This window comes from Mesocricetus auratus, unplaced genomic scaffold (genome assembly GCF_017639785.1).
Source record: "Mesocricetus auratus isolate SY011 unplaced genomic scaffold, BCM_Maur_2.0 Super-Scaffold_100025, whole genome shotgun sequence".
Taxonomy (NCBI): domain Eukaryota; kingdom Metazoa; phylum Chordata; class Mammalia; order Rodentia; family Cricetidae; genus Mesocricetus; species Mesocricetus auratus.
This window is the reverse complement of record NW_024429206.1, coordinates 14,138,514-14,166,314: the sequence shown is the minus strand read 5'-3', so window position 1 is coordinate 14,166,314 and position 27,801 is coordinate 14,138,514. Positions and strand designations below refer to the sequence as shown.

The following is a 27,801-nucleotide window of genomic DNA, read 5'->3' as shown; positions in this document are numbered from 1 at the left end:
GGGCGGGCCTTTGGAAATGCAGATGAGTCGTCTCCTGCTGCTTGTCGCCCTGGCTGAACCTTAGTGACTCAGCCACCCCACCTCACCCCATCCATTCCTGAGTGAGGGCAGCCTTGTCAGCTGGGAAAGGGGGGCAGCATTTCTGAGGCTTCCTTTCTATCTAGTAGACCCTGTTGGTTTGCATTTGGCCAATCCATTCTCTGACCTACAAACTGGGACTGCCCTAACAGATCGTCCGAATTCACAGGTCTTGGCCGGAGACCGGAGCAATGTCTGGGTCATCCCCACAGTAGACAATCCTTGCTTCCTCTGGACATCAGGAGCAGGCCTAATTTGGCTGACAGCTTTCCCACTAAGGTAGGTAAGAGCCCTTTCCCCAAGTTGAGAGAACTGTATCAGGGGGCTCTGGCCTGCGGCCTTCGAAGGGCGGGTTGGGATTCCCAAACTCGCTGGGCTGGTTCTGCAGCCCCTCCCCCACGCTGATGTGGCGGTTGTGTGTGTGAAATGGGCGGCCTGCTGGGTCCATCCAGCCCCGCCTGTCAACCTCTGTTGTCAGGCGTTTAGGGCGGGCGAGTCTACGCCGAATTTAGCAGCTTACTAGAGCAGGACTACGAAGTATTTCCCAGTGGTGTGTTTGCTGGTGGGTGGGAGGGCCCTGGCTGCTCCTTGAAGGCTTTGACCGCTGCCAGGCTTGCCGGTGGTGCTTCAGCCCTCCCTCCGGAGCCCCATTAGGGTAACCAAATGAGCCACCCTCTGAAGTCTGCCTTGCTGGGTAGACAAAGAACCAAGACCTGAAATCTTAGGCAACTTTCCCAGAGAAAAGGTTTCCTTGACATCCCCTTTTTCCTGGATTCTCACAGTGCCCTCCTGGCTCCCAACAAGGCCAGGCTGTCGATAGTCTGGCTTCTAGAATCTTACAAAGGCGTCTGGCCCGTCACCTGTGGTGACCTTGCATAGTCAACACGTCTCTGAGCAGGTCTCCCTGTCTGCAAAGATTAGCCAGCCCAGGCATCAGAAGTCAGTAGGGAAACTCATTTAAGCTGACTGTGCCATCTCTTGAGTTTCTCATTCCGAGGTGCATTTTAAGAATTTGCACTTATTACAAGGTCCCAGGCTCTACGAGTTTTCCAGACTCTCCCTGCCAGGTGACACCTGGGATATTCCCCTGCTGGGTAGGTTTGGCTTGCCCTCCCGAGGCCCTGAAGCTTCCCAGCTGAAGGTGGTATGGCCCTTGATCCCTGCCCCCAAGCCGCCAAGTGTGTTTCTAGTTATATGTGACTTTGATAAGCCATTTGGCTACAGGTGCCACGGATCATGCTGCTTCCCCTGTTTTGGCCTGAGCTGCTTTCTTTCCCCTTGTTCCTCACCCCTGCAGTTGGGTGCTGAAGTGTGGCTTGGGGAGCCTGGCAGACTTCACGGAGATGTTGTAGGAGGCGCATGTTGGTGCCCAGTCAGGGGTGCTTCAAGCCCGGCAGCTGCGGGGTAGTGACCTTGGGCCACTGTTTCGCCCGTAGAAGGATCACGATAACTGCCTGAAAAGGTTGGCGGGAGGATTAATGGAGATTAAGGGGGCCGTACTCCTGCTCTGGCGGCACAACCAGTTGGCCTCCATTACGAAAGGGACTGTTGCTGGGAGTGGTTGCAGGGGTGGGGGCTGGGCTGTGTCCTGGGGCTCCTCCCCGCCAGCCCACTTCCTGAAGCACGTGCTGGAGCCTCCGGGCAAAGGCGAAAGAAAACTGCCTGTGCTTGGGAAGGCGTCCAGCTGTTTTTCTTCCAGCTCAGGTTTTAGTCCAGGCTTTCCGGGCTCTCAATGGGCAGTTCTCTGGTGGGGTCATGCTTTTTAAGGGTTACCCACCAGTGGCCCCAAGAGACGAAAAACGTCTCACCCAAGGTTATGAGGCCACCACTGGCTGAGCCTGGACAGGGTTCCAGGTATCTTGATTTTCAGCCCAGAGTCTGGGCCCCTGACACCCCCTTGCCCAGCTGTCTGGGTTATTTTAGGCACCCTCCGGTGCCGGCTGTCTGTTCCCATCACTGCCAGGGGCTGGTAGCAAGGCACCGGGATGGTCCTGTGACTCCTGCTGGTGTCGAGGGCCAGCCGTCCAGTCCTGGAAGAGCCGACTTTGTGCTGGGAGAGCTGAACTCCTCACCCCAAGTGGGAAGAGCCCGGAAAATCACTTTTCTAAGTTGATTCGGTTTATCCTATCGATACCCTGTACGCCTTTCTTGGTCTAAGTAAGGGCTCTTCTGCTTCTCTGTTTAGAGTCTAGGGTCTTTATCTCCTCCCGCCCCAAACTAAGTGATTGATTAAAGTCATGCTGTGTCAGCTGTACCCTGGAGGGCTACAGACTCTGGGTACAGTTGGGTGCTTGAAAGGGAACCACGGAAGTGACGGCCTACTTGTGCCTGCCTTCTCCACCTCAGGCTCTTTCCCTTTTTTTTTTTTTTTTTTTTTTTTTTGCCCCCTTATCACCTCTTGGGCGGTAGGGTGGGGCAGTTTGTCCTGCTGTTGTTCCTGGCCCTGAGGGGTGCCCCGCTCACTGGTCACTCACTGAGCTTGCTTGGGGCGTGGCTGCTTTGGCCTGCTGAGAGAGGGCCACGCCAGCGGAAGGACTGCCTGAGCTGGGAGGCGGCTGGACTAGCTTCACTACACAGATTCCAGCGTCCCCGCCCCTTCCGTCTCCTCCACCTGGCCTAGAGCCCCAGTTTGGAATATGACCTTTTAGACGCACAGGGTAGAGCTGGCAGCCAAGATGGGAAGAAATGCCCCCCAACTATCACCTGCCCCCTGTGGTGTGTTCTCGGGCAAGTTCCTGTGGATGAACCCGGAGGGCCCTTTCTAACATTTGGTGTTGTCAGAGGGTCTTGGCACGCTCTTGGCTGTCTGAGACCATTAAGTACACTTCCTTCGCGCTGGACTTCAGCTGTTTGTCCAGCCTGACTTCTAGAAACGACTTGCCCATCCCCCGCTTGTTCCCTAGAGCTGGTTGGCAGCTGAGACTTGGAGGGAGCCTGCCTAGCCAGGTGGATAGGATAGCACCCCCAGGCACCCTGGCTTCACACCCTCCCCCCTTTATCTGTTAAGACTCTAGCTGGAGTCCTTATCTCACCGCTATTGGTACCATCTGCATTTGGATAGCAAAATAATTGATTTATGGTGCCTCTGAGAAGGGGAGTGGCCCCTTGGCCTCCCCCATCCAAATTTGTACTTTGTCCTGCAGGATGAGGGCATTCTGCCTCCGCTCTCCTGGGCTGGCTTTCCCTGTTGATCTTTTTTTTTTTTTTTTTGGTTTTTTGAGACAGGGTTTCCCTGTGGCTTTGGAGGCTGTCCTGGAACTCCCTCTGTAGACCAAGCTGGTCTTGAACTCACAGAGATCCTCCTGCCTCTGCCTCCCGAGTGCTGGGATTAAAGGCGTGCGCCACCAACGCCCCACTCCCTGTTGATCTCTGTAGCATAATCTTCCCTAAGACCACCCTGCTGCCAGCTCCCTGAGTCAGGACCAACTGAAGGGATCTCTTGCTTTTCTACTCTTTCCTGGAATTCCTGGATAATCAGGGCGGGGGGGGAGGAGTATAACATATTGCAGGTGAGGGAATAAGCCACTCCGTGTGGGTGAGTGTGTCTTATCTCCTCAGCTGGGCCGGCCTGGCCTGACCTCTTGAGGAGGTTCTAAACAGCAGCTGGCTGGATTCCTGTGTATTTTTAGCTACACAGATCCAGCCCCACCATCACCATGAGAAGCTGGGTCCAAGTCCAACACTCCAGGCCTGATAGTGCTGGGGTTCTGCCAGCCTCCTGGTGAGGCTGGGGTGGGTGGGCGGGCAGGCTGGAACCAGTAGCAGCATGCTGCCCGAACCCACCTGAGGAAGAATTACTGGCTTTTGGTCACTTTGTCCCTGCAGCTTCCTGCAGACTTGCTCTGTCACCAAGGATGGAGAGTGCAGCAGGCACGGTTCTGGGGGATTTGGGGAAAGTCAGGAGCACTCTCTTGGCTCTATGTAGTAGAACAATTTTTTTTTTCTTGTGAGTTTTCCCCTGGCACATGAAACCTGCCAGCCTCCTGGGCCCCGGACCAAGCCCGAAGAAGCCTGGAATCCCTGCAGAGGTAAGTGGGTCCCCGCTCGCTCTAACCTCCCCCTCTTTGTGCAGTTTCTTCCCCACGCTGGAGTAGCCTGCTCTATATCCTCTGGCATGCTGTCCCTCAAAGGGCCACTAGGGTGTAGCCCCAGCCCCTCCTCCGTTGCCTGGCTTTGACAGGACTCACTGTAGTTGGGTCTCTTTGTAGCCCTTCTCCCTCTACAACCAGCAGTCCCTGATTTAGCCTGTTGCCTTGACAACCACTTGGGCCTGTCTCCTCACCCCTGAAAACCTGAAGAGGGTTTTCCAGCTGCAGTATGTTTGCCCACATTGGGCACCCCTTCCAGCTTCCATTGGCTAACCCTCTGCCCAGCTGTACCCAGTACAGCAAACAGCTTCTGGTCCCTCAGCTGTAATCTCAAAATTGATCACATTGGTGCTGGGAGCTCCACCACACTGCTTTCCTCACAGGCAGGAACACAGTTGCTTCTAAATAAACAAATTGCAAAAAAGGAATGAACGAGTTGCTGAACGTTTGTCTAAGGGGCCCTTGATCCAGCGACAAGAAGGGGTTTCTGCCCAAAAACTGGAGGTTGGTCCAGGTTTCCACTCCCCCAGTCCCTGTGTCTTTTGAGTTTCCATGCGCGGTCGCTGCTGCCCTCCGGTGGTATGGCTTTGCCTTGCGCCTCCTGGAGGAAAGGGGAGGGGCGGGGAGACAAGAAGAAATGACCCCCCCCCCCTGCGTTGGTAGTTTACTCCTCAAGGTGAACTTTCCTGGGTGTTTGCCGAGAACTTGTAGGTATGTTCATGCACCCGGGTCCGCCTATCTCTGGCAGGCTGCAGGGACCCTCAGCTCATAGTAACAGGAAAAGGATGGGTCACATGACATCAGCCACCTGTATCGTTAGTACTTGTTTGCATTAAGCTCTTCAGCCATGAGCTGTTTGGATGGTGATGGGAGTGGAATTCCTTAGCTGAAAGACATAGAGCCAGAGGACACCAGAACACTTCTTAGTGGAGATGGGGATTATCGGTTTCCGAAGCTTACGGAAGGGCCACAGGCGACGACCTGTCACAGTCGCAACAGTGTCATGCTTGGGTTCGCCCCTCTGAGCCCTGCTCAATACTGTCTACGTATTCCGCGTCAACTCTGGAAGCAGGCTGTTTACCTGAAGCCAGTGCAGAAGGTGTTCTCCCGCAGGGGGCGCCACGACTCCACGGTGTGGGTCAACAGACCGAGTGGGGAGGGAGCAGAATTCCTACAGTCGCACACTGACAAGGACTTGTCCCAGACTATGTGGACACACGATCCGTGGTCTGGCGTCTTCTCGGGGACGACCATGGCAACAACCTGTGGGAAAACAGGCCTCTCTGGCCGACTAACGGCAAGGGCTGGATGCGAACCCGGGTGCCGGGTACAGCCGGCCAATCGAGTCGCTGTGGGTGGAGCCGACCAATCAAAGGGTCCTCGCCAGAAGGCGGAGCCTGCCAATAAGGGCTGTCGGTGTGAAGAGGCAGAAACCACGAATCCGGCGAGCTAAGGGGGTGCAGGGACGCATGGTGATGGGATGCGCTGCGCTTGCGGTTCTGCATCCGGTTCCTCGGTTTTTGTCATTTCCCCGGGGACTGAGAGACAAACACCCAGGGCCGGGACCGTAGCATAAGATAATTGAGGCAAGGAGGTGAACCCGGGAGGCTGCCTGGCAGAGGTGGTGCCAGCTGCCCGAGGGCGGAGCCTCGTGGCCCCGCCCTACAGCCCCGCCCCCACCCTGTCGCTCAACTGGGCTCTGGCCAGAGCGCAGCATCCAGCGCTGCGGGCTCTGGGCTATGGACGCCCCAGGTGCTCCGGCCCCTGCCGCCGCCCCCAGCTCGGCAAGGAAGGAGCTGAAGATAGTGATCGTGGGTGACGGCGGCTGCGGCAAGACGTCGCTGCTCATGGTGTACTGCCAAGGCTCCTTTCCCGAGGTGAGGCCCGGTAGGTGGCAGGAGGGGTGAGGATGGGCTTGGGACCTCAGGGAACAAGGGATGCCCTCCAGCCTGGACCCAGGCTCAAAGTCAGGACCGTGCAATCCTGGATGCGAGAATCCCTGAGCTCAGTAGTTTGCCAGGTCTGAGCTGGATGGAGCGAAGGTGTTAGACAGTTGTGGGGGAGGGATCTGTCTGGGCCTCTGGGCCTCCTGTGTACCTCCTAAAAGATCAACCTTCTCTCGTAGCACTATGCCCCATCGGTGTTTGAGAAGTACACGGCTAGTGTGGCAGTGGGCAACAAGGAAGTGACCCTGAACCTCTACGACACGGCTGGTGAGTGCACCAGAGCCCAAAGGTCCCCGTGGTCATCCCAAGGGTTTCCCCTGCCTTGTTGGGGGCATTCCCTTCCTGACGCCTTATCATGCCAGAAGGTCTTTGCAGGGTGCTGGCTAGGAGGCCCTGTAAGCCAAAAGGACCTCTGCCATCTCAGCTTTAAATGGTGGTGATAGATGTGAACTCTGAGCCACCCCCCAACCCCCAGCACTATGTTCTGTTCTCCAGCCTTGTTCCTCTCCTGTGGTTCTAGAAAACGTGGGCTGTACTTCTACCTCCCAAGGTTACAGAATTCCTTACTTAACCGTGGTCTTTGATTTGAGTCCCCTGGGGCTTGGGTTCCAATGGCCTGTGCTGCTGAGCCCTATTATAGTTTTAGGTTAGCAAACTCTAGATCACAGCTGTGACTCCAGGGTTCTGTGGCTGTCACTTCTGTGTTGAGCCCCCAAGGTTCTGTGAATGGACCTCCTGTGTCCCTGACTTCTGGGATCCTGGGGCTACAGTCCATTCTGTGTTTTGGTTTTTCGGTGAAGAAACAGACAGCTTTGGAAAAGAACCTAAAGTCTAGGAAATGGATCACAACAAGGTTCTATCTACTGCTTGCCAGCCCTTAAGGGGGGGACTTCTGCTCATAGTCCAAACACTGGGATTCCCTTTGGGGTGTCATGAGCATTTGCAGGGTAAAGGTTGGACCAGGTGGAGCCTCACCCAGCTTGGTGACTCAGTGTCTAGTGACTGGAGCCACGTCACTGAGTGCCCCTTCCCTGCCAGTCCATCCCTGTGTATGTGAGGTAAAGTCACTGGTCTTAAATGGAGCCCAAATCCAGGCATTCTCCCCTCCTCACCATTCCCTGGAGAAGACAAGGAGGGGGCTATCCCCACCCCAGACCTCTACCTCATTCCTGGAATGGGCAGGTTCTACTGAAGAAACTCCTGACCCCTCTGAGTGGCCCACGGAGGCTCCCGCCCACCCTCTCCTCCAACCCCAGGTGTGTGAGAAAGGAATTCTGAGGTGTGGCCCCGAGAGCAGTAAAAGTCTGTCTCGGAAAACTTACTTTCACATGCCTCTGCTCCAGGAGCCAGGGAGGGGCAGGACCATTGGCCACACTTTGGGGGAAGTACTGCTTGAGCGCAAGTATTGCACGCCTCCCCACAGCTCCAGGAGAGGCCAGGAAGTCTCTTTTTTTTCCTCCTCGGCCATCAGTCTTTCCTGTCACATCCCAAAGTTCCTGTTCAGGACCGCGTCCCCCCCATCAGACCAGAGCAGGGATCATTTTGGACATTTTCTGGGAAAGAGGAGATGCCTGAAGTCATGAGGGTTCTGAATGCTTCTTCTGGTAGAAGGACGTTTGTTCCCAGGGGCTGCAGAGGGATAGAGGGTTCCCAGGGGCTGTCACCGGAAGGTTGTGATGATAATGCCATGTGGCGATCTTGTCTGTAATGTTCTGCTACCTGCCTGGAGTCAGACCAAGACCTGACTTGATTCCACCCAGTTGTGCCATTGGGGGCATCTGAACCTCATTTTCTTCATCTTTTATCAGAGCTAAAATAGTCAAAATAACCAAATTCGTCTACACAGCATTCGGCACGGGCTGGCTCTTGGGCAGCTCAGCACATTCGGTTCTTTAGACTTGTCTTGTGTGTGTGCTTACTACGCTCTACCACTGAGCTGCAGTCCCCAGTCCCCAGTCTGAGTTTGTCTGTCTGTTCGAGACAGCACCTCTGTCTCTCTGGCTTGCCTCAAACACTCTAAGTAGCCCATGGCACCCTCCAGTTCTCCACCCTCCTTCCTAGTGGCCTGAGCTGTATGCAGTACCACACATTGCTCTGGCCCCAGCTCCTTGTGTAGGGGGTAGAGAACCTAGATGCCCTCTCAAGGAGTGTCTACTCGCTGTTCCTTTTTCTAAGACAGGATTCCTAAGTCCTAGAAGTGTGTTGAAGAAGTAGCATGTCATCTGTCACTCAAGAGTGACTGGGGAAGTCCTACTGGCTGGAGGAAATTCCCTGGCCGGTGAGCAGTGTACTTATGAGGCTGGGTCATATGTGTGCATGGTGTTTGTCAGGAGGAGGCTCTAGCCGTGACTGTGGAGTAAATGAATTCATTATCAGGGAGATGAGTCAGCTCTACCTGTGGCTGAGCCTTGGGATAATGTGGGGAAAATGATGGCAGTAACTGTCTAGACTGAAGAAAAGTGGAGGCTAAGGGGGTGAGGACAATGACTGAGTTAGAAACGAGTTTAGTAAATGCCATAGAAAGCTCTAGAACTGGGGAAAGGGGCCTACCTTCCCAGTCAGTAATGATCAGAGTTGTGGGACAGGAATGACCCCAGAAAGTTCCATTTTTAACAAATCCCAAATGGAATGACAGCCATGGGCACTGCTATGTCTGTGCCCACGGGGCCCACATGTAAGGCCTGTCTGGCTACTTGCTTCTGTCCTGCGGAAGCAGAGATACCTCAGCCCTCTACACAGCACCCGGTGCTCAAGAGGTAGAGGTGGTGGGGCCCTAGCACCCACAGCTCTAGCAGCCTCCCCTGAACCCCGACATCTTCAGACAGGAAGCTGTGGTGAGGCCAGAAGGTTCCTCGGCAGACGGGTGGTGTCATGGTGGCAGTGGGGGAGTTTAGACACCACCCACAGAGTCTCATCTAGTCTTACAGAGACACAGAGGCATGGGGGGGGGGTGAGAGAGAATAGGAAATGGGGGGAAGCAGCTGCTAAGGGGTCAGGACAAGAGGGGCTTTACAGCCCTGTAACTGGGACCACTTCAGGCTTAAAGCAAGCCAAGTCAGGTACCATGGTTGCATGTCAGAACGGGACTTCCCTGTCTCTTCCTGTCCCTAGGGAGGGGAGGGGGCAGAGGGGCCCTAGCAAAGCTAGTAAAACTGGGTTCCTCCTTCAGCAGTTTCCCCTTCTCATGCCTCCAACACCCCTTTTTTTGACCAATACCTCCAGCAAATTTGGGGAGCACTGTGTCCAGATGACAAGCTACTCTTCAACACAGCTCTAGGACTCAGGAACCCTGCAAGGGAAAGCCCCAATCCACAGGGTGTCAGCTTCGTTTCCACCTGCCCCACAAACTGCTGTCTGCAGAAAAATTGGCGGGACGTCAGAGGAGCTCTGGCCCGCAGCCCCATCCCTCATTAGAACCAAGGGCTTGCTTAAGGAGATTATGGGCAGGTGACTTGGCATCTTCATAGGCAAAATAGAGTAACAGACCAACGTAGTGGGTGGGAGACCCCTTTAAGGGGTTCAGAGATTCAGGGGTTGGAATTGCACCCAGGTCATTAACCTACCTTGGAAGTTTCTGTTTCAGCAGTAACCACAATAGCAGAGGTCACACCTCTGCCCAGCCCCAAGTTCCTTTTGTTTCCCAAATCAGGGCAGAACTGGTCACCCCTCTCAAAGATGAAGACTTAGGAAGGAAGGCTCTAGGCTCCAGACTGTGTCCAAGTCATGGCATTCAGTCCAGACAGGATGCCCAGTACCCAGCCTCTAGGGAGATGGGGCAGCAGCACCTAAACTCCTTGTCTTGTTTGTTTCTTGTTTTGTGTTTTTCGAGACAGGGTTTCTCTGTGTACCCCTGGCTGTTCTGGAACTCGCTCTGTAGACCAGGCTGGCCTTGAGCTCAGAGATCCTCCTGCCTCTGCCTCCCAAGTGCTGGGATTAAAGGTGTGTGCCACCACCCACTGCCCAGTTCAAATTCCTTGTGTTTATGAAAGGCCCACACTGAATCCTAAGAAGTCAGGCCGGGCAGAATCAAGCCTGAGGAGGAAATGGGATCTAAGATGGTCCCCATCCCCCCACAAAGGCCCCCTTTTTTTCTTGAGACATCTGTGTATGCCACAATTTTCCTGTCAAACTTGCTGGGGTGTTGTCCTAATTTAGTGTTCTGTTGCTGTACAGAAGCAACTTTGGAGACAGAAGGGGCTTCTTTTATTTACAGGCTGTGGTCTATCATTTCAAGGAAGCCAATATAGGAAATCAAGACAACCTGGAGGCGGGAACCAAAGCAGACACAATGGAGGAATGTTCTTTACTGGCTTGCTCAGCTGTCTTTTTTATATAGCCCAGGACTACCTGCTCTGTGGTAGCAGCATCCACAGTGGGTTTAGCCATTCTCTACCAATGGGCAATCAAGATAATGTGGTAGCACACGACTCTAATCCCAGCACTCGGGAGGCAGAGGCAGGCAGATCTCCGTGAGTTCGAGGCCAGCTTGGTCTACAGAGCGAGTTCCAGCACAGCCTCCAAAACAATACAGAGAAACCCTGTCTTGAAGAAGAAAAAAAAAGACATACTCACAGGACAATTTGATGGAGGCAATTGTCAACTGAGGTTCCCGATTTCCAGATGCCACAAGTTGACAACCAAGATTACCCCTCCCAGTTGAACAGAGTGAAGCTCTTGCCCTGCCCTCTGAGGTGGGCTGAACGAAGAGCACCTGAATACCCTTTATCGTTGACTGATTACGGTTAGCTGTGTGGGATAAGTCATTTCACCTGTCTGTATTTTGGTTTCTCTGGCTGGAAAAGGTAGGTAACTAGTACCCATGTTAGGTGGCTCCCAACTGCCTGGAAGTCCAGCTTTAGGAGGTCTGACACCCTCTTCTGGACTCCGTGGGCACCCACATATTCTCAAGTGCACAGACCTATTCACTGATGCACAATTTTTTTAAAATAATTTATTTTTATTTTGTGTGCATTCATGTTTTGCCTGCATGTATGTCTGCAAAAGTGTCAGATGAAGCCAGGCGTTGGTGTTTTGGAGCCTGTCCTGGAACTCGCTCAGTAGACCAGGCTGGTCTCGAACTCACAGAGATCCTCCTGCCTGCCTGCTGAGTGCTGGGGTTAAAGGCGTGCGCCACCAACACCCAGCCCAAATTAAGTTTTAAAAAAGCCTTTGTGGGGACATTGAGTTCTTTTAGAGTAGCTGGGCAGGCAGCTGACCTTGGCAGTGGGGACTAAGATGTCTGGCACTGCCCAACTGTGACCTTGACAGGGGTGCTCCCCTCAGCTACCTGGGCTCTTAACAAGAACTTTCCTGGCTAGCTTACCTCCTGGGTGCTGCTTGGAGTAGCGTGGATCAGGAAGTGATCTGCAGACACCACCAAAGGGCTGTGTAGGCACCAAAGGGTGTGGGCACAGCCCTGGGCTGGCTCCCTTTCCTCATGCAGTTTTTATTGTCCTCACCTGGCTTCCAAGGCCTGCAGTGGCCCCCTACTTGGGGAGGAGACACAAGTCATAAAAGTAATGTGACATCAGGTAGTAAGATGTATCTTAAAGCAAAAGAAGAGGGCAAAAAAAAGAAACCTTTGTTATTGGACAGATGGACACCAAGAGGCCATTGCTTCTGGGTGGGGTGTTTGAGAAAGGTTTCCTGGAGGTGACATTTCTGTATAGATAGACCCAAAGATAATGACAGATACATAGACAGAGAGAGAACCAGCTAGCTGCAACCTAATTAGAGAACCTTCTGGAAGAGGGAACAATGGCAGTGTGTGTGAACACTCTAAACCCACTGTGGTTCCTCTTCCTCCAACACACGGCAACCTGTCTCCACCCCTCACTTCTGCCCAGATGGCTCTCTTTAATGTAATAGTTGGGTTGTAGTTGCTCAGACAGGCACATCTTGGCCCTCATCTCTGCTACCACTTGAACCACCACAAGCCAACAGTTGGCTAGTATTCCTGGATGTCTCCTGGGGGCCATGAATTCACAAGGACAGAGACGGTCAGTCTCTGCCCTCACAGTGTGCCCTGCCTACAGGCTAGACAGTAAACAGGTCTGCGCCTAAGAAAGCTGTCTGACACAAGCTGAGGGACACACTTGCAAGACATGCTAAGAACAGGGAGGGCGCCGGTTGGTGGTGGCACACGCCTTTAATCCCAGCACTCCGGAGGCAGAGACAGTCGGATCTCTGTGAGTTCGAGACCAGCCTGGTCTACAGAGTGAGTTCCAGGACAGCCTCCAAAGCCACAGAAAAACCCTGCCTGGGAAAAACAAAAACAAGAGCAGGGAGAGCTATCAGAGGAGCTGGCATGCAGAGAAAGCAAAATACCTGGACCTCATTTTGTAACTGTTGGTGGAACCCTCTAGACAAATTTTTAAAAGAGAATGAGTGTTATATCAGACATATGCATACCACCCTAACCGCACCTACATCTTAGAGGCCCAGAGCCTGTCTTGGCACAATACAAAACGAAAGCTGTTACTTTGTATTAATTCCATTTAGAAAGTTTGGGGTTGGCTCCTGACTCAGTGGCTTTAGGCAAGTTGCTTCTCATCTATGAAACTGAGTCCCTGTGTGTGAAATCTGAGTGCAGTTGTCACTCAGTGCTCACAAAGGATGGGTTCCAAGAACCCCATCCATGCCCCCATGGAGAGTAAAATCAGTAGAGGCTCAAATTCAAGATCCTTATAGACAATGGTACACCATGGAATGGCACTCACATATCCTGTTCAGTTACCCCCGGTTATGATGATACAGTACCAGTGCCATATAAAGAGTTGCTGCCTGTGTTGTTTAGGGAAACATAACAAGTTTGTTCAGTACAGATACAGTGTTTCAGAATGTTCCACCCCCTCCTCCCCCCCCCTCCCAGACAAGGTTTCTCTATATAACATTCCTAGCTGTCCTGAAACTTTCTCTGTAGACCATGCTGTCTCTGCCTCCCGGGTGCTGGGATTGAAGGTGTACACTGTCCCCGGCAGGTCTTTCTGAATGTTTCTAGTGTAAGTTTCGTCTGTGGAAATAGGATCCAAAGATACTAGGTTGACTGTATTTACACTTTCCTTTTCATATCATATTGGGTTGTAATTAAGGGCATTTTGGGGGAAGTTTCAAGACAGGGTGGAACTCTTTTTTTTTGTTTTGTTTTTGTATTTGTTTTGTTTTTGGTTTTTAGAGACAGGGTTTCTCTGTATTGATTTGGAGGCTGTCCTGGAACTCGCTCTGTAGACTAGGCTGGCCTTGAACTCACAGAGATCCACCCGAGTACTAGGATTAAAGGTGTGTGCCACCACCACCTGGTAGCATCTATTTTTTAAGAATTATTTTTATGTCTGAGTATTATCTGCCTGTATGTATTTACACATGTATGTGTGGCCCCGTGCCTGAGGGTGTCAGAAGGAGTCAGATTCTCTACATCTAGAGTTACAGATGACTGAGTCATGTGAGTACTGGACACAGAACTTGGGCTCTCTACAAGTTCTTTTTTCTTTAAAGTTTAGTATGTATGTGTATATGTGCGTGTATGTATTTGTATGTGGGTATGTGCATGTGAGTACAAGTGCCTCTAGAATCCAGAAGAATGCACTGGACCTCCAGGAGTTGGAGTTACAGGCAGTGATGAACTGGGAACTGAACCCAGGTCCACTATAAGAGCAGCAAGGGCAGTGGTGGCTGTGGTTAATCCCAGCACTTGGTAGGCAGAGGCAGATGGATCTCTAGGAATTTGAGGCCTGCCTGGTCTGCAGAGCTAGTCCCAGGGCAGTTAGGGCTCTGTAGAAGCCCTGTCTCGAAACACCCCCCAAAAAAAAGAGCAGCAAGTGCTCTTAACCACTGAACCACTGTTACTCTTGTACAGGACCCAAGTTCAGTTCCCATCACCCACATGGTAGCTCACAATTGTCTGTAACTCTGATTCCAGGGGATCTGATGCCTTCTCCTAGACTCTGTGAGCACTGCATGACATGCTGCACAAACATACATGCAAAAAAAAAAAACCATGGTATAACACACATACATACACATAAAATAAAAAATAAATAAAACAAGAAAATACACTGGGGTTGGAGAACTGGCTCAGCAGTCTAGAGCACTTGCTTTGCAGAGGACCCAGTGTAGGTATTTATTAGTACCCACATGACGGCTTGCAGCCATCTGTAATTCTAGTTCCAGGTGATTGGATGTACACCCCAGGAACACACGATGCACATGCATACACGCAGGCAAAACATTCATACCCATTGTGATGGTATGAATGAAAATGGCCCCCATAGCTTATATGTTTAAATGCTTGGTACCCAGTTAGTGGAACTGTTTGAAAAGAATTAGGTGGTATGGCCTTGTTGGAAGAGGTGTGTCACTGGGAGTGGGCTTTGAGGTTTCAAAAGCCCTAGACAGGCTCTGCATGCAACTTGCAGATCAGATGTGAGATCTTAGCTATTTCTCTAGCACCATGCCTGCCTGTGCTTCCCACCATGATGATAATGAACTAAGCCTCTGAAACTGTAAGCCAGCCCTCAATTAAATGCTTTCTTTCGAAAGTTGCCCTAGAGCCCTGTGATGGTGGCGCACACCTTTAATCCCAGCACTTAAGAGGCAGAGGCAGGCACATCTCTGTGAGTTCAAGGCCAGTCTAGTCTACATGGTTAGATCCAGGACAGCTATGACTGTATAATGAGATGATGTCAGGGGAGGAAAAAAGAAGAAACCATTGGTAGTTTGAAAAGGATGGCATGGGGCCAGGGTCAGTAGCAAGCAATAGACAGAGCCAAGCTGTGCACAGGGCTCTGCAGTGACAGCCGCCAGCCTGGCGTGGCAATTAGTCACTTGAAATGTAGCTAGTGCAAGCATGGAACTCATTTTTTTCTTGTTAATCAGTTGACATTCAAATCGTCACATAGGGCTGGAAGCTGCCCTGTTGCATACACAGGTTTAGAAAGACACTGATAGAGGCTTAGAGAGAAGAATGCCTCGGTTAACATCCTGAGCCAGTGCCCGATGTCCCACAAAGGGTGTCATAGTGGGGAGGGAGGCTGAAGTCAAGCACCCCTTTCTCCCATGTTTTTTTTGGGGGGGAGTGTTTCAAGACAGGGTTTCTCTGTGGCTTTGGAGGCTGTCCTGGAACTCTCTTTGTAGACCAGGCTGGCCTCAAATTCAAGAGATCCGCCTGCCTCTGCCTCCCAAGTGCTGGGATTAAAGGTGTGTGCCACCAACGCCCTGCTTCCTTTCTCCCATTTTGATGGGACTGGGACAGCATGGATATTTTCCCTGGCCTAGCTGTCATTACTATGGCTGGTGCATACTCTGCTACATTAGAGGGATATTGGTTAGTGGCAGCCCACAGGCTGGTCTTATTACTTTTCCATGTCCAGAATGGATGGGCTGGATTCTGCCTATAATATCAGCAAGACTTGGAAGTTGGGGGCAGGTGGGTCAGGAGTTCAGGACTATCTTGGGCTACCGTGAAACCCCGTCTCAAAAAAAAAAATGGGAGGTGGTGGCACACGCCTTTAATCCCAGCATTCAAGAGGCAGAGGCAGGTGGATCTCTGTGAGTTTGAGACCAGCCTGGTCTACAGAGCAAGTGCCAGGACCTCCAGGGCTGTTACACAAAGAAACCCTGTCTCAAAAAATCAAGCCAAGCCCACATACACACTTTTTTTTTTAAGAAGTCAAGTCTGACCTGGTGGCCTTTAATCCCAGCACTTGGTGGGTAGAAGGGGGGAGAATCTCTTCAGTTTGAGGCCAGCCAACTCTTACATAGTGAGACTGTCTTTAAAAATAACAAAACAAAGCCGGGCATTGGTGGCACACACCTTTAATCCCAGCACTGGGGAGGCAGAGGCAGGCGGATCTCTGTGAGTTTGACCAGCCTGGTCTATCGAGCGAGTTCCAGGACAGAGTCCAAAACAATACAGAGAAACCCTGTTGCGAAAAACCAAAAACCAAAAACAAAGACAAACAAAAAAACCAGCCGGGCAGTGGTGATGCACGCCTTTAATCCCAGCACTCGGGAGGCAGAGGCAGGCAGATCTCTGAGTTCAAGACCATCCTGGTCTACAAGAGCTAGTTCCAGGACAGCCTCCAAAGCCAGAGAAACCCTGTCTTGAAAAACCAATCTAGATAGATAGACAGACAGACAGACAGACAGACAGACAGATAGATAAATAACAAAACAAAGATAGGGACTGGAGAGATGGCTCAGTGAATGAGAGCTTTGGCTGCTCTTCCAGAGGACCTGAGTTCTATTCCCATCACCCACATGACAGCTCACAGCCATCTGTAACTCTAGTCCCAGGGGATCTGATACCCTCTTCTGGGCTCCAATGGCACCACATGCATGGTGCACAAACCTGTATTTAGAGAAGATACTCATACCCACGAAATAAGTCCGTGTGAAGATGCTGAGGCTTTAACCTGGGGCCTTGCAGCCAGCGCTCTGAACCACAGAACCATCTCTCCAGCTCCCAAAATAAGTTCGTCTAAAACATTTAGATTTATGTGCATCTCAGGTGTGTCCGGTGCCCCCTAGATATTAGAATAGGATTTCAGATCTCCTGAAACTGGATGGTTGTGAGCCACCATGTGGTGCTGGGACCAGAACCTAGGTCCTCTGGAAGAGTAGCAAGTGCTTTTTTTTGTTTGTTTTGCTTTTTCAAAACAGGTTTTCTCTGTAGCTTTGGAGCCTGTCCTGGAACTCACTCTGTAGACCAGGCTGGCTTGGAACTGGTCCTCCTGCCTCTGCCTTCTGAGTGCAAAAACAAAGAGAATGAATGAAAACCTAACCACTAGGGTAAAGGTTAACAACTGAACTATCACTTATTCTTGCTGGGAGAGGGAGAGTGAGTTTTCTCCAGTAGAGTGACGCTGTGGTGTATCAACCACTACAGGACAGGCCTCATGTTCAGGAGTAGTTGACTAATACATAATGGACTCCATCAGGTTTTTGCGTGTGCTTTTATTTGGCTAGTTTGCTTTATTGGGGGGGGGTGTGGGGTTTTGTTTTCTTGGTTTTGTATTGAATTTTTGTTTGTTTGTTGAGAAAGGACTTAAAGTTGTGAGTTGGAAGAGGGAGCTGAAGAATATGATCAAAATATAATTAAATTTAAAAATCACCATACCCAACGAAAAGCATAATAAAAATTCTCAAACAATTTTAAAAATGAAAAGAAAAATGAAGAGACATTGATGTTCCAGGTGGAGACTCAGGTTCCACAGGTGACTTATTTAAGTCACACAGCAAATGAGGGACACAGCTGAGGTTTGAACTTGTGTCTTACCTGTCTCTGGTGCCCATGACTCTAGGACTGTGCTTAGGTGGAGCTGGATGAGGACGTGGGACCAGGAAGGAGAGAGGGGACCTGTGCCCTGTTACCAATGGGAGGCCAAGAGTGTGTTTATCCCCACTGGAGTGCAGGGACGGGGCTGGATGGGGACCTCCATGTTCCTTGTAGTAGATGGATATCATGTTTATACAGAGGAGGCTGAGGGTCACTGATGAGTCCTAAAAGTATTCCCCCCTCACTGTGGGAGGTGACTCAAGGGGGCAGGGAATCCCAACCGGTTCCTGGACTAGGAAAAAGAAAACACCCTTTCTGATGAGGTGGGTGAGATCTGAATTCAGAAGGAATCAAGGACAGGTCAGAGTAGCGTGCTGGGCTTGGTGCCCGTACCATGACAAGCAAGGGACGGCTGTTCTGAGGCACTCTGCTAGGGGAGCAATGGGGGTAGCATGTCTGCAGTTACCGTGTGTGGTGACTGCAGAAGACGGAGCAGGTGAGCCAAACACAAACTCCCAATGAGGCTCAGAAGGGTTCTGTGTTCGCCAGTGCAGTCTCTCTGGAAGTTTAAAACTGTTGACAAAGTAAGTTTCCTGTGGCTAGCCATGATGGTATGCCCAGTAGAGGCACACAGATAGTTATGTGTTTGAGGCTAGCTTGGCCTACATAGCAAGTTCCAGGCTAGCCAGGACTGCACAGTAAGAACCTATGCCAAGCTAGGTGGTGGTGTACTCCTTTAATTCCAACACTCACAAAGCAGGGGCAGGCAGGTCTGTGAGTTCGAGGCCAGCCTGGGCTACAGAGGAAGTTACAGGACAGCCTCCAAAACAATACAGAGAAACCCTGTCTCAAAAATCCAAAAAAAAAAAAAAAAAAAAAAACTATGTCAAAACAAACAGCCGGGTGTTGGTGGCGCATGCCTTTAATCCCAGCACTTGAGAGGCAGAGGCAGGCGGATCTCTGTGAGTTCGAGGCCAGCCTGGTCTACAGAGGAAGTTACAGGACAGCTAGGGCTGCATGGAGAAACCCTGTCTCAAAAATCCAAAAAAAAAAAAAAAAAAAAAAAAACATGTCAAAACAAACAGCCGGGTGTTGGTGGCGCACGCCTTTAATCCCAGCACTCGGGAGGCAGAGGCAGGCGGATCTCTGTGAGTTCGAGGCCAGCCTGGACTACAGAGTGAGTTCTAGGACAGCCTCCAAAACAATACAGAGAAACCCTGTCTCAAAAAAAGGAAAAATGTACAAATTGAATTACATTCAAATTTTACAAAAGCAGAATGAGCCACACTCAGGCCCAGTTTCTAGGTTCTGATTGGACTGGGCCTGTGGAGGGCTGTGTCTGGGACTGTCACAAGTCCCCAGGTACAATGGGAGCTAATTGCCCCATGAGATATGGTGATAAATGTGCCTATTCCTACCTTATTAGCATCTGCAAGAATGGACAGGAGGAATCCAGGCAGTACCCCAAAACCAAGGCGGCTGGAGTCAGCACATTCTTCTGGGCCTTGGAGATATCTGAATGGCAAAGACCCCAGATCTGAGTCTCTGGCTTGGCAGGCAGGGGAGCATACCCATCCTTGGCAGAGTGGCTTCAGTTTACATTTCTATTACCAGTCCAGCTGAGCACTGCGTGGATTTGATGGCAAATAATCTATCCCCTCTTTCCCTGTCCGTCCATTTTATAAGTGAGGACATTGGGTCCTGAGGTCATCCCCCATCAAAGCCCAGACAGGGGCCCCAGGTAGACAGGGATTCATGTCTCTGATCCCCCTCTGGTATTTCAGGGCAGGAAGACTACGATCGGCTGCGGCCTCTGTCCTACCAGAACACGCACCTCGTTCTCATCTGCTACGATGTCATGAACCCCACCAGCTACGATAACGTCCTCATCAAGGTAAAGTCCTGCCTGCCTCCAGGAGTAGGGGTCAGCTCCAGGGTGGCCTTTGCCCTGATGTCCTGCTTTCTTCCTCCTCAGTGGTTCCCTGAAGTCACTCATTTCTGCCGAGGGACCCCCATGGTTCTCATCGGCTGCAAGACAGACCTGAGGAAGGACAAGGAGCAGCTGCGGAAGCTCCGGGCGGCCCAGCTGGAGCCCATCACCTACACACAGGTGGGCCATGGTCCCAGCTACCCCTCATGTCCACCACCCCTGAACAGCCATAGCCAGACACCACCTACACCTCGGTCTTCTCAACCGGAGTGCCTTAGCAGGCACTTAAGTCATCAGATGATAGTAATACTTAGTAATAATAATAATAATAATAATAATAAGGCACACACCTTTAATCCCAGCACTCGGGAGGCAGACGCAGGTGGATTTGAATTTGACACCAGCCCAGTCTGCAGAGCAAGTTCCAGGATGGCCAAGGCTACACAAAGAAACCCTGTCTTGAAAAACCTAAACGAAAATCAATAGGCTGCACACAATGATGCACATGTTTTACCCCAGTACTCAGGAAGCAGAGGCAGGCGGATCTCTGCGAGCTCAAGGCCAGCCAGAGCTACATAGTGAGGCCTTGTCTCAAATAAAAAGGAATAGGCACTAATAGTGTAAAACCAAGATTTTTTTATTATTTCACTTCACCAGTAAACTCAGTCATTGAGTTTGGAACTGACAATGAACAGAGAAGCCTGAGATGTAACCAGCCCCAGCTCTCAGACAGAATTCAGCCCCCTCTGCTGAAAGCTAGGGAGAGGACAGGTGGGGCCAGCAAGGGGTTTCTTCCATCCAGCTATGCAAACGCCAAACTGGCTACTGCTCTAACAGAGACTTTGGTCTCCACCAAAGTTAGTTTTCCAGTTCTGGGGAGCCTCCAAAGCTAGCCCAAACTCCAAGGACTCCAAGGGGGTGTCAGGAGGCACCAGGCCCTCATCTAATTAATACTGCCCCCTCCCCCTCCCAGGGCATGACTGCTTGTGAACAGATGCGAGCTGCACTTTATCTGGAATGTTCTGCCAAGTTTCGGGAGAATGTGGAAGATGTCTTCAGGGAAGCTGCCAAAGTGGCCCTCAGTGCCCTGAAGAAAGCACAGAGGCAGAAAAAACACAGGATCTGCCTGCTGCTGTGACCCCGGGGCAGACAGCCCTGAGTGGAACTGTCATGGCCAGGGACCCAGGCCTAGGCCACTCCTGGGACTCTGCCCCATCAGAGCCTTCCAGTGCCTGGCATCTGGGGCTAGCCCCTTGGAGCATTCTCCAACCTTTTGGGTTCACGCTCTAGTTCAGTGGTGAATGATGGTGTCAGACCCACCAATGTCCCTCTGCCCTGGGATTGGCACATGTTCCCAGGCCACAGGAGGGCCCTTGTCACAGCTCCTTCTTGCCCCAGTCATGCATTTCCCTTTCCAAACCCAATTCATGCTTGAAACTTAAAGACACTGAGAACATGGGCAAATGTTGATCTGCAATGCTGTTTACAAGAGTTCCAAGCCCACTGTTCCTCTGTCACTGTCTCCCTGAGCTCCTGAGATAGGCTTGGCTACATCCTCCAGCCTCTTCCTTCTTCCCCCTCAGGAACCCGGGGCCACAGCCTATCAGGAGAACCCAGGCATCAAGCCGGACATGGGGCTGGCACCAGCTAGCTGCTCGATTGGTACCACACTGAAGACTTTTGTCTTAGCCTGAGACAGATGTTCAGAGGCCTAAGAACATCTCAAAAGGTCAAAATATACTCAGGCCAGCCAAGCCTCCCACCCAATCCCTGCTTCAGGTCCCACCTCCAAACCCCCAGTAGACTTCCACTGGGGACTCCTGTCAGGGGCCTCAGGGAAATGGGCTCTCTGCCCAGACCATTCCCCATCTGTAAATGGCCAGGATCGGGTCATTGGAGTAGTCAAGCTCTCATCTTCTACCCGATTCAGTCTCTTGCTCCTACCAGAGTGTGGGGCTCAGGAATGGACTATCCCTGCCTCCTTCCGGAACTGACATGGTCATCCCTGGCCACACTGGACAATTTTCCAGAACTGGCCTGCTGACCACCAGTGTCTACGACAGCAAGATTCTTGAGTTCTGACATTTCCTTCCGGAAGGTCTAGAGTCTACATTTCAGAACTTCTCAAGCCAAGGGTCCCAGGTGGTTTTAGTGCCCCCAAGAGGAAGTCAGCATCTCCCAAGAAGAAACCATGACCTTGGCTGGCCCAACCTTCCCAGTACCTGGACTCAGCCCCTAAAGTCAGGTTGCCAAGGAGAGACTTCAGATCCCCTTCCCCCAAGTGCCCCAGGGCCTGTGGTCCCCTGCAGAGCCAACCAAGGACTACTTGTTTTCTCAGATTCAAAGGCCTTGTGAATAAAATTATGGTGTAGGGCAGAGGTCAACAAAACACAGCCTGTGGGCTACATGTGGCCACTGCCTGTTTTTGTAAATAAAGTTTTATTCAACCGCCACAATTATGCAATGGCAGTTTTTGCTCCACACCTGCAGGCTGAAGTTACCACAGGACTAGCCCGCAAAGCCTAAACTACTCATCATCTGGGCTTTAATGGGAAAAGTTTGCTGACTCCTAACCTGGCCAATCATAGGTACCTGCAGAGGACAGGCCGGGCGATCCAAGGACGGAAGTGGGGTGGGGTGGGGCGGGGGAGGGGCGGGTTGTGGCTAGCAGGAGCAGGTGCCAGATCCTGACCTTTGGGAATCTTGCCAGGCCTTTCCATTTTGGTAAGGTAAACAGAAATCTGGATTCTTACGGAATCTCAGGGTGGGAGAGGCGAGACCTCGTTTTTTATCACACAACTAAAGAATTTGAAACTCTTGTGAGGACCAAATGAAGCATGTCTGAGGACGCCAGCTGTGAGGCCCGGTAGAGCAGGCAGCTGAGGCCCATGGGCGGGAAGGGACAGAACGTTTAAAGGAACCTGTTTGCGCCTTCACCCTTGCTGCCTGGACCTCACGGGGCCGCACAGCCCTTCCCACACATATAAGACCCTCTGTGGAAGGAGAGGCAGGGAATGAGTGACCTCCAAACGGCTTTAAGTTCCAGTCACGCCGGGTCTAGGTCCTATGTCAAGGACTCAACAGCACGTTTGTGAAGGAAGGCTCAAGGGCAGCAGTGAGAAACCCCCAAGAGCCCACGGGGCGCCCTCTGGTGGAGCTCATCCTTAAAACCCCACCACCTCAGGGCTCCTCTAGGTCCTGAGTAGGCTGTTCCTCTCTCCCCTAGGTCAGCGGGCAGGCGATGCAGGAAACACAAAGCAAGACACAAGACAGGCAGGATCTCTGAGAACTTAAATACTCCCTCACCACAGAGGGTGGGGGCTATGGGGCGCTTACACAGAGGTGGTGGCCCAGGGGAGGGGGCTCCACAGGATGCTGAAAGTTTCATTCCACCCCGTGCCTGGGACACGGTAAATAGCAGGTCAGCTAAAGCCAACCCCAGAGAGGCACATCCAAATCCCAGTGAGGGGTTCAAACAATAAGAGAAGGAAGAGAGGGGTTCCCTGAGGCTTTTTGCCCCTCCCTGGAAGACAGACACAGATAGGCCACTGCCATTACCCAGGGCTGCAGGGGAGGCCTCAGAGTCCGGGGAAGCGGGTAAGACCCAGCATTAAATACGTTATAAATAGGGAGCTCGGGCAGGTTAATACTGTGCGCACAGGTGGCCTTCACATTCCTCATGTCTGGCCAGGGACCAGGGCCTTGGCCCTGTTCCCAGTGATGCTGCTGGACCCTGAGGTGCTGCCGCCCATGGCTACCAGCGACCAGCAGCCAGGGTGCTGACTGGAATCCCCAGCAGTCTTAAGTCCCAAGACCCCAGGCACAAGGGTGCGGAGGCTCATGGCTGCTTTGTCTTGTTCCCGTTCTTCTGGAGTTTGGCGTGCACGACTTTGAGTGTGGTCAGGAAGTTGCCAAGGAAGAGGATGAGGAAGGTGAGGGCCAGCACGAATACCTAGTCCATCCGGAGCAATGCCCGGGGCAGGGGAGGAAGGAGAAGCTCGAGTCAATTCCCCTGTGGGAGAACCAGTCTCTAACCTCAACCCCAGACCCTTAGCAAAGCCACACGAGTGGCCAGGAAAGCGTGCAAGTAGGTGAATACTGTCGAGTCCCCAGGGTCAGGTGGGGTAACCCTCCTTTGTTCACGACACGGAGGGACCCCCTGACCTCTTGAATTCCTTCCTACTTCCTCTCAGACCCCAGCAGCAGAGAACTCCGGACACAGAAACCAGAACCAAGGCATTGAAAGACTCCTCCCCAAGGCAGTCCAGCCCTCCTCAAGCCTCCCACTCCCTACAGACAGACAGACAGACGACAGACAGACAGACGACAGACAGACGTAGGCATGGTACCTGCCATTCTTTGCATTCCTCGTGGCTGGAGAGCTCAAACAACGTGACGGCATTGTAGAGCTGCCAGAACTGGAGACAGGGAGACAGGCACCACTCACCCATCAGTTTCCCTGCAGATCCATGTGGAAAGCCAGGGAGATGGACCAAACCCCCAGCATCCAAGACCAACTCCCCAAGACACTGACAGCCCCAGCCCATGGAACCACACGTGTCTCGGAGACAGCAAGTCTCAAGGGCAAGCTTTCCCTTGTGTCTATAGTGTCCCTAGATCCTGAGGAAATAGGGATGGAAGAGGGGGGCTACCTGAGGCTTTCCACTTCTCCTTCAGAGAGACTGGCCCTATCCTGCACTATGGCCACAAGCAGTGGGTTAGCCCCCCAGGGAGCTCTGAGGCTCACACAGTAACTATATCACAACGGGGAGCTAGGTGGGGGTGATATTCTTATGGGCGGGTATCTTGGCCCAGACACCTGGGGACAGATACCTTGTGAGGGAGGGGAGCCCCCAAAGATCTTCCTGTCAGGGGGTACCCACAAACAGAGGGACTCACATGGCCACAGAAAAGGAAAGGCAGGAGGAAGGTGAGGCCCCGCCACATCCAAGACTGGAACCCTTCTGTGGGAAGAATTAAGAGGTTAAGTGTGTCTGACTACTTAGAAAACAGCAGGGTCTCTCTGTCACCCAGGCTGACCTCAAACTTCGAGGCTCAAGTGATCCTCCCGTGTCAGTCTCCCAAGTAGCTGGACTTCAGATATGTCCCACCACACCCGGCCCAACACTCCGTATATTATAAAGTTGAGACAAGAAATACAGGTGTTTCCGAGGGTAAGGCTGAGGCCCAGCAGTGAGCGGCGCCCTGGCATCCTACTGATGCCACACTGGGCTGAGACAGGATCCCCAATGAATTATGAACAGCAGGTGGGGTAAAGAATGGCAGCCCCAGTTTTGAGGCCTGGAAGTCCTGTGCCCTTCTGATGATGGGCCTCTATCCAGGGAGGTGCCAGTCTTCCCAACTCTGCCTGTTGCCCAGTTACTCACCCACGGTGAGGTCCAGGTGGTTCCTCTCCCCCAGGGCTCGAAGTCTGTAGAGACAGCCCCTCTGGTAATAGTACTGTAGGAACTGAACACAGCCTGTAGGGGGAGCACAGTGCCCGTGCTCAAGGAAAACATACTCAAGGCCTCTCCCCCAAATCCAAGGTCCTTATCAAACGCAAGTCAGTGGGTGGGCTGAGCAGAAGGGCAGAGAGACCACCCTGGTGACCTACTTTTTTATTTTAGTAAGTCACCACAGCTATATTCCTATGTCACTACCTCATTTTAGCATCCGTGTCTCCCTCGGCATGGAGCTACTTCTGTGCATCTCAATGTTGCTCCCAGAAAATCTCACATAGCTCGCATTCCAAAAAGCATTTACTGAGTGCCTACTGCAAGCCTAGGAAAATTCCAAAGGCTTCTATATCTGGTTGGTGCTTTGATGGGTCATTGCATGCCTGAGCTGTCCGTACTGTAAGGGATGAAGCATGTTCAGAGAGACTGGCCCTATCCTGCACCCCAAGACCGTGTTGGGGTGGGAGATGGATGGTCCAGATATCTATCCAGGACCCTCTCCCTCCCCTCCACATGTCAGGGTGGATATCTGCTGGGGACCTCCTCCTCAGTAAAATCCCCAGGTCCCTCCCCCAAAGCTGGGCTTGAGCACTCACTCTGAAAAATGGAGAACGCTAAAAACTGATTCCGAAACTTCTGATAAATTAGTCCATTAGGCCTGGAAAAAAAAACCACAAAGGTGGGACAAGCTGTAAAACCAGACATCCATTCATACTCCTTGTTTTCATTCCCACAGAAAGGAAGACAACATTCCAAAGGTAAAACAAAGTCCCAGATTCCTGTCCTTCGCCCTTGAGCCGACCAGGTCACACCCATCACCCTTTCTAGAATGAAGAGACCTCATGATCACTCTGATTCCTCGTGCTACTCCCCGTCACCTCTGCCCAGCCAACAGAAACTGTGAAATCGTCCCCAGAAAGCTCCCAGCTGTCTTGGCAGGACCCCGGCAGCTGGGCCTCTAACCCAGTTTTCAGTTCACTTGCTTTCCTCCTCATGTACCAGGCCCAGTTCTGGCCCCAAAAGAGGATGGGGGCGACGGTCAAAGGGGCCAGTGAGGGAGGACTCACCAAGTCAGCATCACTCCAGACAGGAACGTGGAGACGTAATGGTGAGACACCCACCAGCCTTTGATTCTTGGTGAGAACAAGAGAAAGAAACGAGTTCAGATGGGGAGAGAAATGCAGAGGTCCTTCTGCTTCCTAGCCTCGGAGCACGGGCTGCCCTGCAGCTGGAATGAGAAGTGGGCTCAAACCACACCTCATCTCTTCCTGCAGAGGTGGGGGTCAAAACAAACTACTTGCAGATTAGCCCAGGGACCTGTTCTGTGACCTAGAGAACACATCCTTACCCAGCACTGAGATAAGCCAAGTCTAATGATACCTAGGACCTATGAAGATTGAATTATGTGTGCGGATTCCTATGCTGGAGCCTCCCAACGTGACTGCATCTGGAGAGGTAACTGAGGCTAAGAGGACACAAGGGTGAAGCCTTCATTGACTATCTTTGACCTAGTGTCTCTGTAAGAGAAGGACCAGGAGCCGGGCGTTGGTGGCGCACGCCTTTAATCCCAGCACTCGGGAGGCAGAGGCAGGCGGATCTCTGTGAGTTCAAGACCAGCCTGGACTACCAAGCAAGTTCCAGGACAGCCTCCAAAGCCACAGAGAAACCCTGTCTCGGGGAAAAAAAAAAAAAAAAAAAAAAAAAAGAGAGGACCAGGAAGACCAGAGCACAGAGGGAAGGCCATACAGAACACAGGATGGGAAGGTAGCCATCTGCAAGCCAGCACTGATGACTCCCGGATCCTGGACTTCCAGCCCCTAGAGCCACAGGGAAGAAATGTCTGTTGGTTAAGATGCCCAATGTGTGGTTTCTTGTGGCCGCCCCACAGACAGATACAGATCTTTTTACATGCTGTCCTTTAGGCTTCTAGTTTCTTCCTTGCTATGCTCTGGGGTCCCAAGTTGAGTTTCAGACACAATGTCACTTCCACACAAAGGCCTGTGCTGACTACACTGCCTAAAAAAAACAGTTCCGCAACCTCAGTAGGGATAGAAATCTGGTTTTCATTTTTCTCAGGAGGCAGAGAAAGGCAGATCACTTGTGAGGAGTTCAAGACCAGCCTGGTCTATATAATGAGTAGAGGGGACCATGCGGATCTGCCGGCCGTTGGGGATGCGAGGGCCTTTTTTGTAATGGGAAGCAGGGTCTATTGAGTGTAGCTGACACGGCTCTATGTTGTCACCTCTATGGAAACCAGGTAACAACACGAATGAAGAAACATCCAGGAGCTATGGCTATTGAGAGAAGTAGCCTGAAGCCAGGCCTGGTGACACAGACCTATAATCCCAATACACAGAGGGTTGCTACAGGAGGATCTTGCATTCAAAGCCAGCCTGGACAACATATTGAGAGCTTATCTCAAATCTAAAGAGAGAGCAGCTGGAGAGATGGCTCAGTGGTTAAGAGCACCTGCTGCTCGTCTGAGGGACCTGAGTGCAGTTTCCAGCATCCACGTTAGGTGTCTCACAGCCACCTGCATCTCAAGCTCCAGGGGATCTACCAGCTTTGGTCTCTGTCTTAGTAAGGGTTTCTATTGCTGCAACAAAACACCAACCATGAAGCAAGTTGGGAGGAAAGAGTTCATTTGGCTTACACTTCTACAGCACAGCTCATCACTAAAGGAAGTCAGGACAGGAACTCAAACAGGGCAGGAGCCTGGAGGCAGGAGCTGATGCAGAGGCCGTGGAGGATGCTTCTTACTGGCTTGCTCCTCATGGCTTGCTCAGTCTCCTTTCTCGTAGAACCCAGGACCACCAGCCCAGGGCTGGCCCCACCCACAATGGGCTGGGCCCTCCCACATTGATCACTTATTGAGAAAATGCCTTACAGCGGAATCTCATGGAAACGTCTCATCAGCTGAGGCTCCTTCCTCTCTGATGACTCTAGCTTGTGTCAAGCTGACACAAAGCCAGCCAGTACAGGCTCCACAGGCACCTGCACTCATGTGCTCATACCCACATGCACACAC

The 27,801-nt window shown here is 51.9% G+C and overlaps 2 protein-coding genes and 1 long non-coding RNA gene across 5 annotated transcripts in view; 1 reads left to right on the top strand and 2 right to left on the bottom strand.

Annotated features, from left to right (window-relative positions):
• Window positions 1-4,007: 4,007 nt before the first annotated feature.
• Window positions 4,008-5,468, bottom strand: LOC110342848. Its single transcript, XR_002385021.2, has 2 exons — window positions 5,248-5,468; window positions 4,008-5,052 (listed from the first exon to the last, which is right to left on the bottom strand). It is a non-coding gene; the product is annotated as an uncharacterized LOC110342848 (long non-coding RNA).
• A 149-nt stretch (window positions 5,469-5,617) lies between these two features.
• Window positions 5,618-26,391, top strand: Rhof (ras homolog family member F, filopodia associated). Of its 2 annotated transcripts, none has more exons than XM_021233343.2 (5): window positions 5,618-6,043; window positions 6,292-6,379; window positions 19,172-19,281; window positions 19,363-19,497; window positions 25,510-26,391. In XM_021233343.2, the coding sequence occupies exons 1-5, from the start codon at window positions 5,906-5,908 to the stop codon at window positions 25,567-25,569; spliced, it is 531 nt and encodes a 176-aa protein (XP_021089002.1). In that variant the 5' UTR covers window positions 5,618-5,905; the 3' UTR covers window positions 25,570-26,391. The 2 variants fall into 2 exon arrangements, with proteins under 2 accessions (XP_021089002.1, XP_005080694.1); XM_005080637.4 differs by lacking the exon at window positions 25,510-26,391 and adding an exon at window positions 20,291-21,770 and having other exon boundaries at window positions 5,746-6,043.
• Window positions 19,939-27,801, bottom strand: part of Tmem120b (transmembrane protein 120B) — a 41,774-nt gene continuing 33,911 nt past the window's right edge. Inside the window, exons 7-12 of one of the 2 annotated variants that reach the window (XM_021233342.2) lie at window positions 25,841-25,906; window positions 25,370-25,431; window positions 24,705-24,797; window positions 24,217-24,281; window positions 23,667-23,735; window positions 19,939-23,269 (exon numbers count right to left, since the gene is read on the bottom strand). In XM_021233342.2, coding sequence (XP_021089001.1) covers window positions 23,156-23,269; window positions 23,667-23,735; window positions 24,217-24,281; window positions 24,705-24,797; window positions 25,370-25,431; window positions 25,841-25,906 — 469 coding nt within the window. In that variant the 3' untranslated portion in view covers window positions 19,939-23,155. Of the gene's footprint in view, window positions 23,270-23,666; window positions 23,777-24,216; window positions 24,282-24,704; window positions 24,798-25,369; window positions 25,432-25,840; window positions 25,907-27,801 lie in introns of both variants that reach the window. The other variant, XR_002385020.2, reaches the window with a different exon arrangement.